Source organism: Lissotriton vulgaris, chromosome 5 (assembly GCF_964263255.1).
Source record: "Lissotriton vulgaris chromosome 5, aLisVul1.2, whole genome shotgun sequence".
NCBI lineage: Eukaryota > Metazoa > Chordata > Amphibia > Caudata > Salamandridae > Lissotriton > Lissotriton vulgaris.
This window is the reverse complement of record NC_141693.1, coordinates 1,700,777,309-1,700,793,676: the sequence shown is the minus strand read 5'-3', so window position 1 is coordinate 1,700,793,676 and position 16,368 is coordinate 1,700,777,309. Positions and strand designations below refer to the sequence as shown.

At 44.5% G+C, this 16,368-nt stretch overlaps 1 protein-coding gene across 13 annotated transcripts in view; it reads right to left on the bottom strand.

The window, feature by feature from the left end:
* Window positions 1-16,368, bottom strand: part of LOC147716990 (myosin light chain kinase, smooth muscle-like) — an 828,743-nt gene that overhangs the window by 134,890 nt on the left and 677,485 nt on the right. For 9 of the 13 annotated variants that reach the window (XM_086923858.1, XM_086923849.1, XM_086923851.1 and 6 more), the window contains 2 exons: window positions 15,727-15,858; window positions 13,928-14,122 (listed from right to left, as the gene is read on the bottom strand). In XM_086923858.1, the coding sequence (XP_086779984.1) occupies window positions 13,928-14,122; window positions 15,727-15,858 (327 nt within the window). The remainder of the gene's footprint in view (window positions 1-13,927; window positions 14,123-15,726; window positions 15,859-16,368) is intronic. The other 4 variants (XM_086923852.1, XM_086923856.1, XM_086923857.1 and 1 more) reach the window with 1 other exon arrangement.

Sequence of the window (16,368 nt, the reverse complement as noted above, 5' to 3'; positions counted from 1 at the left end):
GGGAACATTTGAGACGAATATACACACATACACACATACACACATACACACATACACACATACACACATACATACACACATACATACACACCCATAATCATACACACATATACATATACATACACACACACACACACACACACACACACACACACATACCGCAAAGCCCGCTCCTCGCACAATTTCATCTGACTTGAGAGGAAAAACGAGTGTAGACCCAGATTAGACTTGTGTAATATAAGAGAAGGTATAGTATAATTGTTGATCAAGGTCATTGATGGTTTTTAACACTTTGGCTGCTAGAGGTTTTCCCCTCCTGTGCTGGAAAGTAAGATTTATCATTGTTCATGACAAGGTCAGCTCGTCATAAGCACAGCTCCACTGTGCCTCATGACGAGCTGAGCTCGTCATGAGCAGGGAAGGGGTAAATATTTGGAAGTAAACCAATATCGCATGATGAAATGTCGGATGAATAACCACTCAACCGCCAAAATTAGTTTGTTCGAGTGTACAAATAAATCCGTATGAGGATTAAACCCCCCACGAGTGCTGGTCATTTTGCTGGAGCAGCGAGATATATATATCTCACCAGGACTGTCATTGTGGTTGCCAGCGTGCTCCTGAACGCTGACAGTGCTCGTTAAAAGCCCCGTGCAATTTCTTAATCCAGCTCACCTCTTAAAAACTCATTAAGAAAACAGCACAACAACAATGGTTAAGGTGCTAACTATGTTTTTATGGCAGAGGCTATCAACTCGTTTCAGCAAACACCTTGTTCATGATAGCGGCCTACATTTAGTTCATTTGTTTTAAACTAATTACATTCAACATCAAAACAGACATCAACAGACTACTAATTAGTTCATGCTGGATCCTCCATCATGTTAGACCGGACTATAGTGTATGAAATATAGAAAACATTATTAGGTTTTGTAGAATAATACATCACAAGAGGCTATCATGCGTCACATTTCCAATTTAAAAATAAATCAGACTAGAGTTCAGTGGCTGAGAGTGCAGTGATGCAGAGTAGACTGGCAGAGTGTAGTAGAGTGGCACAGAGTGCATTGGAGTGGTGCAGAGTATAGTGTCAGAGCAGTGGCATAGAAAGTGCAGTGGGGTAGAGTGTTGCACAGTAGAGCATAGTGGTTTTGAGTATAGTGGTGTAGAGTGCACTAGCATTGAGTGCAGTGGCGTGGTGCAGAGTAGAGTGCTGCAGAGTAGATTGCAGGTGCATAGAATCCAGTGGTGTAGACTAAAGTGGAATGGCGTTGAGTGGAGTTATGCTGACTGCAGTGGCATACATTGTTTCAAAGTGGAATGCTGCATGGTAGAGTGCAGTGGCTAAGAGTGCATTTACATAGAGTAGAGTGACCGAGTGCAGTGGTGCAGAGTAGATTAGAGTGGCCTAGAGTGGATTGGCATATAGTACACTGTTGCTGGGTAGTACAGAGTAGAGTGCATTGATGTAGAGTGCAGTGGCATAGAGTATAGCAGAGAGGTGCAGAGTGGAGTGATACAGAGTAGAGTTCAGCGACGCAGTGTGAAGTGGCATAGTGTGGAGTGGTGAAGAGTAGAGTAAAGAGGTGTGGTGCAGAGTGGGGGCAGGCAAAGGGGAGTATGCATGATATGTAGCACACTGCCATTACAGACAACACATCGTCTATTGAAATAACCATTACATTTGCAGAAGGAGTTTTACTGATAAACATATACAGCGAGCAAACGACAATGTGTGGAAATGTCTTCACCTGGTGTATTGATTTCTTTTGATTGTATTAAAATATTTGCTTTCAACACATTTCAGAATGCCCAAAAGATAGACTACATTTGTACTTTCCTAAATATGATACATCTGCATAGTTCATTTACAGAGAATTACATTTTGTTGTATGCTAGAAAAAATAATCACATTGCACATTCTTCCTCGAGCACACACACAGTAGCCAACATGACTGTCACATGAATGTTTTCACTTTAAAGTCAGAGAATGATGGGCATTGCCATGTAAGCAGAGTCACAACATATCCTGTCACTCTGGGGATCGCCCACCGCCCCTACCCACACTGGATGGTTGCCTATATTGTGGTTCACGCTAGGCATGGAGCGTATCCAGGCCACACTGACGCACACCACAGACTCCTTTCAGAAGACTTGGCAGCCACTTTTATCCTTACTGTCCAAAGAATTTCATGAAATCACTTGCCCCAAATATCTTCGCATTCTGCGGCTTACAGGGCCCCCGCAGGATCCTCCGTGAGCTCGAACACCCTGCAACACACAGCTCTAACCGTGTCATACCGCAGGTCCCTAGTGGAAGGCATACTGGTCGGGGTGGAGGGAGGGAAAGGACGTTGGGAAGAGGGAGGGGGGTTTGGTTCTTCTTGTTTTGGTCGGTTGACCCCTTCACACGGCACCTCAGTTACAGCACTGGCAATACATGTCTCCGTTGGCATATTGTTTTTACTTCCTTGATGATGTTTAGAGAAGACGTGCCTGTCTGTCTCGCTCGCCATATATGCCTGCTTCTTGATTGCTGTATTGAAATGCCCTTTTTCGCTTTTGAAACCAATAAAACAGATTTGAAATTAAAGTCAGAGAATGAAAAGTAAGCAGCACACTCCCTGGGAGATAGAGCCTTACATTTGACCTCTGTCTTTGAATGCACAGCAAATGGGGGCATGATGAGAACAAGATTTTAAGGCATGTTTACAGAAATTGAACACTGGTGGAAGGATACAGTAAATAGAGTATGGGCCCTGGAATGGACGACCTCAAGCTGGATCGCCTAAAACACAAAGCCAGCAAATAAAATGCAAGCAAATGTGACTTACCAACCACAAAGCCAATGGTAAGAAATTGGCGGAATGCATTCTGAGGGAATCTTCCGAAGTTGCCAAGAAGTTTTTAGCAACTTCCACCTAAAAACAGACATCAACCTACCATCTCAAACTCAACCATACTAAAACTGAATTCCTTTTGTCTCCAAGGAAATTCAATCTTCCTGGCCATGAATGGATGGAACCATGTGCACTTGATTGCAAATTGGCCTTCATAGAGATTGCTAAATCTCTAGGATACGTCCTGGATAGTGGACTTGCGCTTCAGAATTAAATAGCTGCTGCAGCACAGAATGCCTGGATCCAACTAAAGCTTCTTTGAGGCATCAGACATTTCACACCAGAACCGAGTTAAAGGCTGTAGTCCAGTTGTTGGTGCTCACTAGATAGGGGTATGGGGATTCTCTTCTTCTCTTTGGTCTAGCAAAAAGTCTGCTTGGTTCGCCCTCTGAGCATTTCTACACGGTACGGCACGGTTACTCCGAATATTTTATTCCGCGGACTTTCAGACCTCGCATACCATCACTCTGCATTTTTTCACAACGCATGTGCATTTACCACGCATGCCTTTACAACGAATTACGTTGTAAAGGCATGTATGGTAAATGCACATGCGTTGTGAAATAAAATAGACTTCAAGAAGATGGAACCAGGAGGAGTGTGGAACCACAACGACGAGAGAGGTGAGGGGGGTTTGGGTTAATTTTTTTGGGGAGGGGAGTCATGCTGGGGTAGTGATTATGTATGTAGAGTTGTGGTGGTTGTGTAGGGTCGTGCTGGGGGTAGGGTTATAGGGTTTAGGGTAGTCTGGTAGTGTAAGGTCATGCAGCGGTAGTGTTTTAGGGTTTATGGAAGTGTTGTAGTGTTTGTGTAGTGTAGGGTCATGCTGGGGGTAGTGTTTTAGGGTTTAGGAAAGTGTTGTAGTGTTTGTGTACTGTAGGGTCATGCTGGGGATAGTGTTTTAGGGTAGTGTAGGGTCATGCAGGGGTAGTGTGTTTTAGGGTAGTGTCTGTAGTGTAGGGTCATGCAGGGGTAGTGTTTTAGGGTTTAGGGAAGTGTTTTAGTGTTTGTGTACTGTAGGGTCATGCTGGGGCTAGTGTTTTAGGGTAGTGTCATGCAGGGGTAGTGTTTTAGGGTTTAGGGAAGTGTTTTAGTGTTTGTGTACTGTAGGGTCATGCTGGGGATAGTGTTTTAGGGTAGTGTCTATAGTGTAGTGTCATGCAGGGGTAGTGTTTTAGGGTAGTGTTGTAGTGTGTGTAGTGTAGGGTCATGCAGGGGGTAGTGTTTTAGGGTTTAGAGTCGTGTTTGTGTAGTGTAGGGTAGTGTATGTGTAGTGTTTTAGGTTTAGGGTTGTGTAGTGTAGGGTAGTGTTTTAGGGTTAAGGGTCGTGTTAGTGTAGTGTAGGTGTAGTGTAGGGTAGTGTTTTAGGGGTTAGGGTGGTGTGGTGTAGTATAGGGTAGTGTTTTAGGGTGTATGGTAGTGTAGTGTATGTGTAATGTAGGGTAGTGTTTTAGGGTTTAGGGTGGTGTTGGTGTAGTGTTTGTGTAGTGTAGGTAGTGTTTTAGGGTTTAGGGTAGTGTTAGTGTAGGGTAAGGTAGTGTAGGGTAAGGTAGTGTAGGTTAGTGTTTATTACAGGGTACTCACTTTCCTTTAAAACTTTTACAATGAGTATACCTTTAACATGCATGCCTTTGCGTTGTAAAGGCATGCGTGGTAAAGGCATATTTGTTGTAAAAGTTTGCATTGTGTTAATTTGCGGAGTGATAGTATTTGCAAAATCATTTTTGCAGAGTGATGGTATGCGGGGTATTTGTATGCCGAAAAACGTCATTCGTTCTACACGCAGTGGCTCGTTTTATCTCAGACCACAGGATATTTGACCACTTCACTCCCATTGTGCTGGTCCTTCATTGGCTTCCCATTGAAGCCAGAGTGCAATTCAAAACTGCTTGCACCACACACAAAGCCCAAGTAATTCTTCTCAATTATACTGGACCGGAAAACTGAAAACCTCTGGCGTTCACTGTTTGAGAAACGCTGATGCCCTTCTACAGCTTCCCACATTCAAGCAAGAACTCTATATGAGCCAGTCAGTCATTCTGTGGAAGCAGGACAGGGAATTGAAACCCCCGGCCTCCAGCCCTTACCAGGACCCCATGTCATGCCTCCTTTAACAAGCATTTGCAATGAAATAGGTCTCTTATTTCCATGATTTTAAGCTATTAGCATTGTAAATGACAATGCCTTTTATTTAGGTTTTAAAAACCAAAACATGAATAAAAGGCATTGTCATTTACAATGCCAATAGCTCAACCTCGTGTATATGCGAGACCTATTGCATTGCCAATGCTGGTTTTAAGCTTGGTTTACTTTTCCCTCATGCGGTAAGCAGCCTGTTGAGCTCTGACTACAACCTCCATGGCAGAGACAGGTGCCATACCACGGGGCTGGCTCAGCTGTTCATACCTCCAAGGAGGATACTTTGATTGTTACTGAGTTACAATGGTGCCCGGTCTGAGAGGCGAGAAAGCATGCGCTCTGTAAAGTCCCACTGAAAGCCTTTGATGTATAAAATGAGCGTCATCAGCTTTGTACGGACAGCTGTCATTGGTTTAGGATGCTTTCAACATTTTATCTGCAGAGCTAACACAGGGAATGTGGAGGCATCAATGATGTGGAAAAGTCAACAACTATCCCGATGTGGCAGAAAAAAAACAATGCCTACAGACAGATCAGCATATGTACAGCTGGTAGATGAAAAAGAATGCAAGCGTACAACAGCTGGGACACAGACTGTAAAATATATTTATAAACGACCTTTGCAGAACCAGAAGGAGGAACAGATACATACTAGTAATGACAAGATAAGGTACAATTTATATTCTGAATAAATATTTGTCTTTTGTTAGAAATGCAATTAAATACAGTTACAAGAGGAGCAACAACAAAAAACGCAGCCTTAAAAGTGAAAGCAACCGTGAATTGGAAACATGATCCTCCAGAACCAATGGCAGTTCGGGCTAGACTGTTCCCATGAGGCACAGGGTCAAGACTGATTTGCATATGGCTGGGTCTAAACTGTGGTGGCATGGTGAGCAAAAGAATGATGGATTTAACCTAGATCTCTTGACTGGGGGTGAATGTTTTAATTTGGTCTGCATTCCGTCCATCAATTGTGTGTCTTTTGCTTCCTCCACAACCAATGGCACCCTGCGCGCCAATGCTAGCTCCCGCAAGGTAGATGCCTAGCATGCATGAGCTGCTGAAAAGTGCAGACCGATTCCTAAAGGTCTTTTCCTAGCGCAACGCACGCTCGCTGCCTAGGCAAGACCTAAAAAAGTAACTAAAAGTCTGTCTTCTTGAAGGATATTTTGGCTAAAACTGTGCTTGCCCAAACAATTATCTCCTTGGTCTAGATCCCCCTCATTATTATAGTTTTGCATGGTGCCTTTATATAGTTAATCTTGGCGATTGTTCAAGCCTGTTCTATTGTGAAGCACTCTAATGCCCCTGCCCCTTGGGCCATGTTTGCAATATATAAAACAGCAAAATTAACATACCAACAATGGTAGAACACACCAAACAGCGGTTGTAAGGTAGTCAACAGCAACAGTTGTAGTACAGGTTAATTGCAACACGTGTACAGATATACTGGAAAAGACGGGAATATACATCTCGACTCTGGACACTCGGTGGGTCAGAGGGCACACACATCACTCTTTCTTCCAAGCCTACGTAACAGCCACTTGCCAACCACACTTCACCCAACAATTCATTAGAGGTGGAACTTACCAACAACTCTTCTTAACTTTAACTACACTCCAGCACCACTGACAAAGGGTGCCAAAATATCGAATCTCCCATCGGCGACCGTGAGCCCTGCAGCCACACTGGCATGGACTAGATTTAGCTCGGAGGCCCCCAGCCTCCCCCAAAGTGGAACCACAACACCAGTTACTGGCGCAATCATGAATCCGTTTTAAAACACTGAGCCTCACAAGGGAACATGTCCCTAAAAAAGCTTCAATAGATAACCCCACCTGCGCACTGAAATAGTCCTTCAAAAACCGGCCCCACAGCCCTTGACTCACTGCAGCCCAGTCACACACGCGACAGTAGCATTTACTTTTGGAGGGAAACTTAAACTCACCTTTTCGGAATCCCACCTGCACACACTCCCCCCAAACAGAAAGCGCCTTGAGGTAATTTGTTCAGTTCTGGTAGGCACCCTAGGTCCATACATCCATTACCTGGAAGCTCACCTTCGCTTTTTTTTGTGCATATTTTATAAAGCGCGAACTCGACCCGAAGGTATTGGAGCGCTTTACATGAGCACCGATTTGCATTAAACATTCAGGCACGGGGAAATTAAGTGATTTGCCCAAAATCACAGGATGTGGACGCTTGACCCTTGAGGCTCGAACCCTGGTTTCCAGCACCAGCGTCGACCACTTCTGGAGCAACTTCAGAATTCGAGGGGGGGGGGGGGGGGGGCAAATGAGAGTAGGTTTGGGGAAACCCACATGACCCGTTAAGCCTAGAGCAGAGTCAGACCGATACTTAGGACCGAACCGGTCTCCTGTCCGTCAGAAATCCTGGTGTCTCTATGTCCGCCTCTACAGAGACAGACGCTGCAGGCAGCGCTACACGCCGGACCAGGGATTCCATTGTAGAAAATAGTGCCGGTGGTCAAAGCTCTGCTCGGAGGGACTAATACAAATCGGCGCCGGATACCAAGTGTAGAACTTAATTCGTGCCTCTTTAACCCACAACCCATTTATCCGTGCCGGTCACTGCTTTCCTCCTACTAAGTACCCTTTTCCTGCTTTCTCTTTATCCCGGCTTTCCCGTGAGTGTGCCTCTCTCCTTCTCGTGGTGCTTAGCTGAAGGAGAAATACGTTCAGGTGACCCCCACTAGCAACCACCGGCTCAAATTAAGCACTGGAAACCCACCAACTGCCCTCCAGAGTCCCCACCCTACCCGGCCACCCCACAGCTGTACGTCTCACTCCAGTCACAGGTACTCCCTCGCTCGCACTGACCTGCTCCACCCCCTCCTGGGTACCGGCCGGTTCCAGTCTCCACAGCTCACCTCTGCTTTGATGCTTTTTTCATTCGCCGAGGTGCAGCTGATTGGCTCCGCCTGGGGTTGCCCGGTTACCACAGGTAACCCTGGTTTCACCGGTCTCGTGCTCCAAAATCCCCTCCTGGCAGTGCAAGTGCAGCCAGTTGTAAACAACGCAAAGACTTAGCCCATCACTTCCTGTGTCACGCCGGTGGGATAAAGTCCAGCTGGTAAATACTAATCTGACAGACTCGGACACAGCTGTGCCAACATTATCAGCGGCGAGCATAATCCATAAGCACCAGAGAGCAGCAAAACTCCCATCCCTCTTCAGAGCAGCAGAGGGACGAAAAGAACAAACCCCTCTAGAAAAGCACGTCGCACCTTAAACTGTACTGCAAACTTGCTACTGTTTCGTAGCAAACAATATCGGCATACACATCAAATAAAATAAACAAGATGGCAGCAAAATCTGTTTAAGGTGACACTACGAATCGAAAAGAAAGGAATCTAAGCCCCGTATCGTAAAAGAGAAGCTGACAGAACCCTTGTCAAAAGTGAGGAATCCAGCTAGACTCGGCATCTTACCCTCGCGTTGCTTTCTGGTACGTGTAGTTCTGAATTGGTTAATATGTATGCTAGGCCTCGAGTATCGGAAAGCACCTCTACGTTGCTCTTCGGTGTAAAATCATGTACAGTTTGGGCCTCGGACGGATCTATTTTAACCACCATTTAAAAATCCCGGGTGCTGCTAATGGGGATTTGGTTCATAGTACAGGAAGCCCTGTAGCAGGCTGGGTATCTGCTCCGCCGGTGTCACGCCTCAGCCGACACCTGTCGACACCGGCCGCCAGGCTTAAGTAACCTGTACCACAAGGGGCTGCCATGCACGTGTCTGCGCCATCACGCACACAGGGTTAAAGCTCGCAGAGTTTACCCAGCCACACAGCTGTGATTCAATAACGGCCGCTCTCACGGGCGCCCGTGCCCGGAGTCGGCAAACAACGGGCGAGAGAAGGAAATATTTCTTTCACCTCTCGTGTGTCAGGAAACCTACGCTTCTGTAACTACTATAGAGCAAGAGTGCGCGTGTGACACAAGACAGTGCTGCTGCCTGTGTATTATGTGTGTTAGGAACACGTGTTTGTAGGTCTTGCCCCCCAGACAACACAAGCCCTGTCTCTGTTGCAAAGATGTACTTCCAGCTTCCAGTCGGCTTAGAGCCCGCCCATTGGTTAACTCACCATGTGTTGGTTTTTTTGTCACTGTCTTTTCCTTGCTTGTTGCTCATTGGCCTGTGTGGGCCTCACTTCCCAGTTTTGGCTGTCTGTAGGCAGAAGTCTGTTGTGGACCGCCGCCCTTCAAGTGGGATGAAAAGGGGGGGGGGGTCTCTAAAAAGGGCGAGGCCTAAGTAACTAAAGGTGTGGCTTTAAGCAGGTGAACTATACTCTTGTGCTTTACTAACATCCTGCCCGACATTTAGGTCCTTCTGTGAGTTTTCAGTTATTGCATCCAGACATATCACACAACAATAACAACAAACATATGGCTAAAACGAGCCAAACCTCTAGGCTTTGTGAGTGCTTGTTAGCAGTTCACTGGAAATGAGTGACAATGATTTAGTTGTAAATAATTAGTATTGGTATTTATAAATTGTACATACATGACCCTCACTCTCTGAACACTGGAGAGAGGCCAAGGATTGAATGTGAATGTAATCTGAACACTGTCAAGGCCCACCGACTCACACCTGCCTTCAGCCTGAGGTCCAAAGCTCTCAACACTGCCCCACTGTGAACACTCTCCAACAACCAGAACTCACCCGACACCTAAATGTGACTCAGCTCACATGGACCATACAAGCACTGGAAAAGCCAATAGCTCAGCCTTCTAGAGCCAAGACCTCTAGGCTTTGCTAACACGTAGTTAAGTCAATTGCTATCCCAATCTAAAATTCAATTACAGGAAGAATTTTTACAAATGTTAACTAATTTAAAGTCTCCACTTATGCAAAATATGCAATGTATTTCAAGTGGCATATTGATAAAAACATTGGTAAAGCCAATAGGCTCAAAGGAAAGACCTATTGGTTTTGCAAGGCTCGTTTTTCCACTGAAGTACACAATGGCTGAGTACCTTTCAGGTGGACTGGCATACAGGGACTGGAAGACGCCCTATAGAGAGTGAAAGGCAAGCATACAGTCAACAAGTGATAAGAGAGGTAGCTGGATTCTGGGAGCAGAAGTGGACTATCACTGTAAGTACATACTTACCTCACACATAACACCCAACAGAACACGTTCGACAAAGCATCTCACATGCATACAAACACCACAGACATGCCCTTGAGTCGGTTATCACAATGCCACCAACAACACTCAATACCAAGCAATAAAGCCATCAGCCAGACCTTATTTTATTTATTTATTTCGGACAATTGGTATAGCGCACAACTCACTCCCGGAGGAGTATCTCAGTGCCGCGCTGCTCCTGAGAAGGATAGATATTCTAAAACAGCCAAGTTTTTAACATCTTAAAGGTATTGAAATCTCGGCAGGAATGAAAATGAGGAGGAGGTTTATTCCAGTGATATGTGGCTACATAAGAGAAAGATCTGCACACACATCCAACGCATATCAGGTATGACGTGTAGACAGCTGTCACTGAACTTCCAATCGAGTAGGTCACCTTACAATACATATGAGACGAATCAGAAATGCCAATCTAGAGAACAGTGTGCAGTATAATCAGGATAAGCAACGGACGCCAGTGTACAAGCACACTCACATACATGCATGCATGCAACACTACTGCAAGCTTCCCTCACACACAGATCTCTGCAAGCATAAGCAGCAGCATGGTGTGCTTCCCTCACTCACGATGGTGGAGGAGGACGTGTCCTCGGGCGTACAAGCTTCCCTCAAATACACATTGCAGGTATAACCCAGGCTGCAGTAGTGCATGCTTTCCTCACTCTCACAGCACATGTGCAGTACAGGGAGAAGGAGTGCACGTTTCACAAACAAGTGCACCATGGACCGTCACAGGACAAGGTTTCTTCACACACAGCAAAATCAGCCGCAGTGTAATTTCCCTCACATGTCCAACAGAGGCACAGTACGGGTTACTGTATTTAAGCAAAATAGGCACAAAGTTCCCCGAAAGGCTGAGATGGATGTGTGTGATAGTGTAAAAAAAAACGGGTTACTGTATTGCCAGCTTCCCTCATACACAACCCACACTTACCTGAGAGACCACCAGCACAGGGACCGGATAGCGCAGAGGACTAAGTGCCATGATGGTGGGGAGGGGGAACACGCACAGGGGTCCGGGAGATTGAGGTGCAGATTCTCTTAGCATTTGGACTTGCATGGCTGAGCTTAAAATGGAATACATGGCCTGGTGCGATTTGCTCTGTATTAATAAAAATATGTGTGGAATTCCCCTTCAGCACAAGGGACATGCAACAACACATATGCTGCCTTGCAGCACTTGACACATGGAGGCGGGGGCATGTTACGTTTCTGATGTATATGCCTGGGGGCCTATTAAACTATTTGATAATACTCTTGAGTGCTACAGTTAGAATGATTGTGTCATCTTAACTTCAGTCAGCGTTTGCTATCGCCACATAAACCTTTTGAAAAAGAATATGTTTAAACAAGAAATGATCACTGAGTTAATCACTCATGGGCCGCAGAGCAGTCTTTGGGTTTGAACGTATTTTATTTTACTTTATTTTATGTATTGTTCTAATAGAGCCTCCCTCAGGCTTCTTTGGAGGAGGAGTGGGTAGGGAAGGTGAAAAGCGTCAAGGAAGGGAGGACTTGCAAACGTTATGGCTCCTCAGAGTCAAGACATCAGCTGAGGTGAGGTACCTAGGCTTGTTAGAACATGGGGAGGTTTCAGTTCTCTACTGAGCTTTCCTGGTCTTCATCAGGCCGCAGGAGCATGGTGATGAGTTCCACAGGGTAAAGCACAGAGCTTGTAGGTTTCTATCTTCAAAAGGTTCTTATCATACCAACAGGGACAGAGTATGCCTAGAGTCGTCAACCAGAAGTTTCTAGATAGCTGGACCTGAGGACAGAATATGCAACGATAGCCAACCTGAGGCTTCTGGATGGCTGGCACGGCACACTGGATGGGGACAGAGATCCATGGGTAGCCAGCCTGAGGCTTGTGGATGGCTGGCACAGCACACTGGATGGGGACAGAGACACAGGGTAGCCTACCTGAGGCTTCTGGATGGCTGGCAAGGCACACTGATGGAGATAGAGACACAGGATAGCCCATCTGAGACTTCTGGATGGCTGGCACAACACACTGATGGGGACAGAGACACAGGGTAGCCTACCTGAGGCTTCTGGATGGCTGGCACAACACTCTGGATGGGGACATAGTATGCAAGTGATAATGCCTAGTACAGGACAATGAAGACCGTAGTCAGTGACACTGCCAAGCCCTCTTGACCGCCACAGGTAATAGCTTGTACATGTTTATTTTGGTGAGTTCTGCTAGCCAAAATAGAGCTTAAGTATTGGAATATTATTCCACTAATCACACAGGTAGAAGAGAGTTGGGGGGCATTTGATTTTATGATCAGCGGAGCAAATTGCATGCCCAAAGCACATTGTTGTATTTCATCCAAGCAGGGATGTAAACAATTCTTCTCGTACATTCTAATTGTGATCTGCATTGATATCTCTCACCCAATACACCATCAAGCAACATTACAAATGCCGTCTTAAAAGTGAATTGGGCAAAAACAGGGATTCCTGTCCAAATCGTAAACACATGTGGTATTGGTATATATGTTCCAAGATCCAGAACCTCCAGGTCAAACCTGGAAGAATTTGCCCCCCAAAAAGTGCAAGGAATTCGAAAATGCTATGCGGAAATCGGTCTAATAACACTGACTTCAGTTATTCTCTATTAGATAGGGACTCCATTGAGGACAACTGATAATTCCCCAGTAATTCCGCAAGATAGGCACCCTAGTTCTTTATGATTAATCTGAACCTTCAGTTTTGATAGTGCCAAGGGGACTGGCTGCATTGGTCACATTCAGGGAGTTTGCACTTGATCTGTGTCATTAGTGAATTGAGTGTAGGGATGTGCGATCGCTGGCGCTTGAGAAGGATGGTTGTCTTAGATGACCAGGGCAAAAGGAATCCATTGTCATAGAGTGGATTGCACGGTTAAAAAGCTGCCATCGGTGAGTCAGGATTTCCTCGTAGAAACAAATTGACTGGCTTTGAGGAAGCTCAGGCACAGTGCACATCAATAATTTGCCCACTTTGTCCCCATAATTTAACAATCCATTATCTAACAAATAGTACATCAGAACATATTGGATTTTATTCCATTGATGTGAAAAATGTCCTGTAAAATACTTTAGCGCTTTCTTGGGTGCAAACACAACCGTCCTTCCTCCTCCAACCCTTAACCCATGTACTTTAGTTCGATTTATGGCCGACTCAATAATAAGTAATATATAAATAGTTGCCTTTGATGTGAGATGATCTAAATATTAGGGATAAGAGAACAGAAGAGATCAGCTTCTTAAACAATCTTTGTATTCCTTAATTTGTGTTTTATTGTATAGCAGATACGACTGGATGTTTGGAAATGCTTGTGTTATTTTTCAAAAGTAGGCAAAGGTATTGACTCAAATATACATTAGTTTGCAGTGCCATGAACACCAAGAAGCTAGATTTGAACATATGCTTCATATATGTACATGGATATGGTATGTGTATGTTTATAGGCACAATTGGTGCAATAAGCATAGCAACATTTGCACGTCAAGTTCTATTAGAAAATTGCTTTTTTCATGTATGTTCTTTTGTCGTCAAAAGACCTATTGACAGATCATATTGCTTATAAATGGACCACATTGCTCGTACTTCTGATTTCAAGCCATGTGTATAGATGCAAAAGGGAATCCAGCACACCTCAAATGGTGTCTGGTGTACTAGGTACATTAGGATTGACACAAAGCCAATATAAAGCAGGCCTTTACCTGGACTGGTGGATGCACTGACAGGGGAAGGGAGGTACATCGAAGAGTCGTCTTCAGAAACGCCATCGGAGGCATGCTCTGGAGTGTGGATCTCTTCTGGTACAGTCGTGGTGTGCTCTGCTGCTTCAGTACGACAATCTGTACCTGCTGGAGCTATCGTGGTGGTGGCATTGACCATTGATTCTCTTTCTGTCGCTGAAACATAGAAGAAGCATCACATTTAGGCAGTCTTTTAGAGTGGAAAGCGAGTAACCCATAATCCTATGCTGGTAATCCTTGAGATATAGAAATAATTAGCAGACACCTGACATCATCAGCATCTTCACAATGGCACGTTGTATCCACCCAATCGCCTCATTCTAATCTTACCACTTTATTAATGTCTGTGTTGTCAATTTCTTTGGGGGAGAGTTTGTAACAATACCCTGTCGCTGATACTGGCTCTGTGACTCTACCCCTTGCCTCTGGTCTGTTAGCCTGTCACAATATGTGAATTCCTTCTCTTCCATTTGTTGCCCTTCTGTCCAGCCATCAGAAATTGTCTGTCTGGTGAACAGGCATGCATGTCTAACGCAACCTTCAAAGGTGACTCGTGAAGCACTGATGAATCTTACGGAGTGCTGCCACTTCTTATCCATTTAAACTAGGGTTGGTAGCTTCTGTGATTGGTAACGGTCTACAAAACAAGGTTCAGATTTGTTACAGGGTCCACAAATCCCACAAAGCATTTATAAGTTGAGAAGGGTAGGATTTTGTTGACACACACCCCAGAGATTTTTTTATATTTCAGGAGATAAAGGAGCTAATTGGGTTGACTGGACGAAAAATCAACTGCTTTGTTGCAGGAAAACTCAGCAGTGAGGAACAAATTCACATGGTTGTTTTGCCACCAAGGGGGCTATTCACAAACTGAACTGTGTAGTACATTTAGTAGCACTACAGTAGTGCTTCCTACTAAGGCACTACAAAATGGCACTCACAAATATACGTGCGGAGGTCACTGCCTCCACCTCTCCTATCTGTTATGTGCAAAGATCTCCACCCGACTGCGGAGATTTCTGCACACGTACGCATACGTTTCAGTAGTAAATTTTGGAAATTGATAGATAAATATGAGAAAATGAAGAAATATTTTACAATTAAAATAAATTGGAGCAAAGAGAAAAAAAAAGTAAACAATGGGTACATAGATATTCGTTATTAATGATTCCAGAATTATAATAGGGCAGAGTTATGGTTGGGGTATGGGCGGATTCACAGTGGGGGAAAGTTGTTTGAAGGTCTAGAGTTGTCAATATAAGGATAGTAAAAGTTAGAGTTTTCTTTAGTTAAAGGTTAAGGCTCTGATTACGCTTAGATTTGGGAAATGCTTGGCATTACAGCTAATTTTGTTCTTGTGCTTATGTTCTAAGTTAGGGTTATTATGTGTAGGGATATGCCACTGGTTAGCATGAGGTTAGTGTTGTTATAGGTGAGGATACCATGAGTCTTTTGTCAGGCAGTTTGTTTATTCAAGTATTGTTCGTAATAGTTTTATATGCCTGTCAATATAAGGTACAATGTATTTTTCTTTGTAGGCCTTGATTCTGAGTTGATAATTTTTCCTATCCATGCGCAAACTCCTATTTGCATGGGGGTTATAGTTTGATGAAATTAATTGCATCTGGTAATTACCTGGTGCATTAAATACCTCAATCTTTGTTAAATATTGGTAGGTCATACCTGGTAGAAATTGACAAGGAAAAAGTGTACAGTATTTAAATTAGGATTTCCAAAACAGAGACAAACAAGGGCTTTACCCAGAGTTGTGGAAGCACGGAATGGGGAAGAGTGGTAATTTGAGACATCACTTTTCGCAATACTATTATCTGCATCGTCTGGGGAGTGGACCCCTTCCTGCACCGTTGGGGTGTTGCTTGTTGATTCACTGTCTGTCGGTGAAAGAAAGAAGTAGTAACATATTTATGCAGAGCCTTTAGGATTTGAAAGCAAAATCATTAAGGCCCTGATTCTGATGCAGTTAAGAAGGCCTCCTAATGGCATTTGCTCCGTCCAAATCGGATGGGGAACGTGTCTTTCTAACTGAGGGCCTGATTACGATGTGGTTAGGAAAGCATTCCCACCTAGGGCTCGATTATGATGCGGTTAGGAACATAGACTCCCATTGAAGTAAAAGGGAGTCCAACCAAATCATATCTGGATGCATCCAGATGCATCGTACTCGGTCAGTCGGACAATCCCGATCCGATTTGGTTGGAAACCATTCCCAAACCCATTCGGTCGGGAGGCTGTCCAAACCGCATCAGAATAGGGCCTTTAGAGTCCATCACACAGACCTTTTATAGCATATGATAGCAGAAGAATCCAGTCTTATCCACCCAATTCTATCCTTAACACACAGAACAAGATATCTCTTCAGCTTTACCATTGCTTGTTCAATT